Source organism: Sinocyclocheilus rhinocerous, unplaced genomic scaffold (genome assembly GCF_001515625.1).
Source record: "Sinocyclocheilus rhinocerous isolate Xijiao unplaced genomic scaffold, SAMN03320098_v1.1 scaffold19706, whole genome shotgun sequence".
NCBI lineage: Eukaryota > Metazoa > Chordata > Actinopteri > Cypriniformes > Cyprinidae > Sinocyclocheilus > Sinocyclocheilus rhinocerous.
The window spans coordinates 3683-8014 of NW_015637022.1; the positions used below are offsets into that span (position 1 = coordinate 3683).

General features: G+C 34.6%; 1 protein-coding gene across 2 annotated transcripts in view; it reads left to right on the forward strand.

The window, feature by feature from the left end:
• The first annotated feature begins 955 nt into the window (after positions 1-955).
• Positions 956-4332, forward strand: part of LOC107748425 (nuclear GTPase SLIP-GC-like) — a 6654-nt gene continuing 3277 nt past the window's right edge. For both annotated transcript variants that reach the window (XR_001640932.1, XM_016563199.1), the window contains exons 1-9: positions 956-1317; positions 1518-1550; positions 1636-1692; positions 2050-2360; positions 2631-2861; positions 2980-3174; positions 3279-3457; positions 3680-3719; positions 4027-4110. Coding sequence is in view for 1 of the 2 variants with exons in the window: in XM_016563199.1 (XP_016418685.1) it covers positions 1110-1317; positions 1518-1550; positions 1636-1692; positions 2050-2360; positions 2631-2861; positions 2980-3174; positions 3279-3457; positions 3680-3719; positions 4027-4110 (1338 nt within the window). In the remaining variant the exon portion in view is untranslated. The remainder of the gene's footprint in view (positions 1318-1517; positions 1551-1635; positions 1693-2049; positions 2361-2630; positions 2862-2979; positions 3175-3278; positions 3458-3679; positions 3720-4026; positions 4111-4332) is intronic.

The window sequence follows — 4332 nt, forward strand, 5'->3', positions numbered from 1 at the left end:
ATTGCGCTGAGTGTATGATTGGGCCCCTGGTCTAAAGTCAATGGCGCAGTAGTTTTTTTATTTTAATTTAATTTAATTTTTTATTTAAAGAACGCGTTAGTATAGGCGGGTGCAAAACGTGCGTACACTCTGCTTATGACACACACAGAGACGCGCAGCAGCACACAAACATGCCAAATATTAAAAATTAAAGGATTGCAATGTAAAATATTATTATTGTGTAGGCTACATAAATATAAAAATGCCTACATGTCACAATGGATAGTCATTGCATGTATGACGCGCCGACCGTTTTTCCCGTCATTAAACTAGCAAAAGTGGATTCGGACACGCCCTAAGTGCATCTGCGCCGTGCGCTTTAGACCTTGCGCTTAGATCGTTAAAATAGGGCCCTCTAACTCTAACTCACATATGGGTTTTTTCTTTTCTTTTCTTTTTCTTTACTCTTCTTTGGCACTTTGGGACAGAACGCGTCTCCAGAGAAGAAACGGAGCTGCTCGTGTGCTAGCAAATAGGTAGCCTAATTCTGATACATGCAATGACTATCCATTAACTCTAACTCACATATGGGTTTTTTCTTTTCTTTTCTTTTTCTTTACTCTTCTTTGGCACTTTGGGGTTCTGATACATCTGGCATAAACCAAACATCAAGTTCAGAAAAGAACATCATATATGGTCAAGCATAGCGGTGACAGCGTGCTGTTGTGGGGATGCTTTGCTGCTTTAGAGCCTGGGCAACTTGCAATAACTGATAGAAACATGAATTCTGAATGGCTCAAAAAAACCTATATTTAATTTTGCAGTGGCCTAGTAAAAGTTTTGATTTGAACCTGGTTGAAATGCTGTGGCAGGACCTTAAATGGGTAGTTCATGCTCAAAATCTCTTCATTGTGCCTCAGCTAAAGCAGTTCTGCAATGAAGAGTGGGTCAAAATTCTACTGTTGAAAGACTGATCTTCAGTTCATTTGGTTGCCATTATTGCTGCTAAAGTTGGCTGAACCAGCTTTTAAGTTCAAGTGGGCAATTAGCTTTTCACATGGGTTTTATATTTAATTTTAAGATCTAAAACTATTTAGTATGAGATCTTCACAAAAACAGAAGAAATCAGGATGGAGCAATTTTATTGTCACATCACTGTTCTCTTGAAAAATAAGATGTCAGCATGCATAAGCTTTTTTGTTGTTGTTTTATTTATTTTTATTAGATCAGCCATATTTTTTGAAACACCAGGAAAGGAAATGGATAAAATTCATGGGATGACAAAAAATCAACCTCCACTGCTGCATGTGCCCTCACAACCTAGCACATCCTCTGAGGGTGAGCCAAAAAATTGTGTTATTATAGTTAAGAAAAAAAGAAGATCCTTTAATCAATGAACAAACTGATCTTATTCTAAGGTATACCTGTAAGTTTAAAAAATATTTTAAAGATAACTGACATTCTCTTTATGATATGAAAATAGTCTGTTGATAGTTGAATCATGTTTTTAATCTGAATGTTCTTTTTAATCCCTCCAGATCTTTCCAACCATCCCACAATGCCTAACCAAGGTATACAATTTTCTAAAATAATAATATCATTGTGTGTTTGCTTTAAAGTTTGTAACTGACGGAAAAAAAAAATCATAATTATCAGGTACTAAAAGAAAACGTGATCATGAATCATCTGACTCAGAGCCACCACTGACAACAGGCAAGTACATTCTGAATCTGTCCATTCTTAATCTGGCACTACTAGAGTAATTTAGCCTAGAACGTCTACATAATTTATTCACAATGTAGCTACAACAGATGTAAAGCGGTCATGTCAGACATTTTCTTAATTTAATTCTTTTTGTGGAAAGTGGAAAGATGCCTTTTGCACACATTCTGGTATAGTTATACCAGCAGGGGCTAACAAGAATATGATGATCTGTAGGCAATAGGTGTTACAGAATTCATTATTACATATACAATGTGGAGTTTTGTAAAGATAGGCCTTATGCCATTCGTATAATGCATTTATTTAAACAATAATCCTCATTGTGACCATTTTCTTCTCTTTACACAGATATGGAGATCATGTTGAAGGCAAAGCAAATCATGAAAAGAGTCACTGATAACTTGGTCCACACAATCATTATGCACAGAGACATCATTTCAAAGATAAATAAAATGAATACTGTTAACAGAAAGAAGGCAATCATAGGGATTTTCGGAAAATCTGGAGAAGGGAAGAGCTTCCTATTAAGTGCAATCTTGGGAAAAAAGAATCTACTGCCGTCTGGTTGTTTTGGTGCCTGTACAGCTGTTATTACTCAGGTGGAAGCCAATCTGACTGACTCCAACTACACAGCAGAGATCGAGCTCTTCTCTAAAGAGGTTTGCTCATTTATACTGATCTTACCATGCCTTTAATAAATATATAAATAAATCACAATTGAGGAAATGAAATAAAGCGTCTCAGGTTACTTATGTAACCATGGTTCCCTGAGTAGGGAACGAGACACTGCGTCCTCCAGGGGTCGCTATGGGGAACGCCTCGTCGTGACCCGTGTCTGAAGCATACATTGAAAAAACACCAACTCGTTGGCCGGCGACAGCCATGACGTCACTACCGGTGCGACTATATTCTATATTGTACTTCTGCAGGAGTGGGAGAAAGAGTTGAAAGATCTTCTTATAGTTTTATCAGATGAAAATGAGGACAGGAATGAGGACTTCATTGAAATTGCGGAAGAAAAGATCACTGCACTGTATGGAGATGATGCAGACAAGAAAACATTAGAAGAGCTCAAGAAAGATGAAAAATTTGCTGAGATTGAAAACTTATTGTCCATCAATAAGGAAACTGGAAACTCAAAGAAGATCTCAAAAAGCGATGTATGTTTTAGGACACTAATATTTAGTGTTTCGTAAAACAAAAACAACAACAACAATAATAATAATACATTTATTTCTCTTTTTTTCCTTAAATTAAAACAACTTATTTCCTCAACAGGTCTCTGAATTTGCCAGTGATGTTGCACGTTACATACTGAACAGTGAAGCATGTTCTGGTGGCTGGTACTGGCCGCTTGTGAAGAGTGTGACAATCAAGATACCAGATTGTCGTGAACTCATGGAGCACATTGTGCTTGTTGATATTCCTGGGACTGGAGACTGCAACAAGACTAGAGATGACCTGTGGAAATCTGTAAATATATTTCTGCACTCTTTTGAAAATGCACATTATACAACCAAACAATCTAATATGTTACTACAAGCATGTCCTCTAACTGACTATTTTAAATCCTGTAGAAACTGAGAGAGTGCTCTTCTGTGTGGATTGTAAGTAATATCAATCGAGCAATCACTGACAGAGACCCCTGGGGGATATTAAAGCACTGCATTGAAGATCTGGGACCAGGAGGAGAATGTAAAAGCATCAACTTCATCTGTACAAAGACTGATAACATGGATCCAGTAGACTTTATGAGGTTAGAATTAGAATTTCTTTGTCATTAAATGGGCTGTGCAGTATTATATTTTGAATATTTAATTTTTAATATCATTTTTAAAATTCCTACAATCTGTCCAGATATCACATTGAGCTGCTCTCTATATGTTTTTTGACATCAGAATTGTTGACATGCCTTTGGAGATTTTAAGTTGTTGTCAATGTTGTACATCTTTCAAATCTTTTTAATCTGTCTGTTTAGAGCTGCACGCCTTCCTGAAGATCAAATCTCAGAAGAAAAGGTAGACAATTAACAAATAACGATTGTTGTTTTTGTTGCATTTAAAAAAAAATGTCCCAACTTTTCTGGAAATTTGGTTGTAAATAAAATGTATAATATATATTTTTTTAAATTGTATTATAAAAATAAGATATATAAAAGCATTTTTAATAAAAATATTTTATGTATAATATTATATAAAACTAAAATTATATATTTAAGAACATTTAAAAAGTATAAACCTTTAAATATTGAAACTGATTTCACAATTGACCTATATTATTAGGCCCCTTATAATCACATTCACATCATTTTTAACCATTCTTCAGGAACAGAAAAAAATGTGCATAAGTCAAAGAAATGAACTTGCCAAGACAAGGGTGAAAGAAAAGTTTGAAAATTCCAAAATCAAGGTATTTATTGTTACCATGTTTTATTAATAAATTTGGTTTATACGTATACAGTAGTCAACATTTGAAGTGGATCAAAAAAGTTTATCAAAGTTGTCCTAAGACAAGAACACATTTTGGTTTTAGGACTTTGATGAAAGGTTTTGATCCACTTCAAATTTTGACTACTATATATAGTTCTTATTTTATTAGGTTTTTTTTTCTTTATCTTTTTTTTTTTTTTTT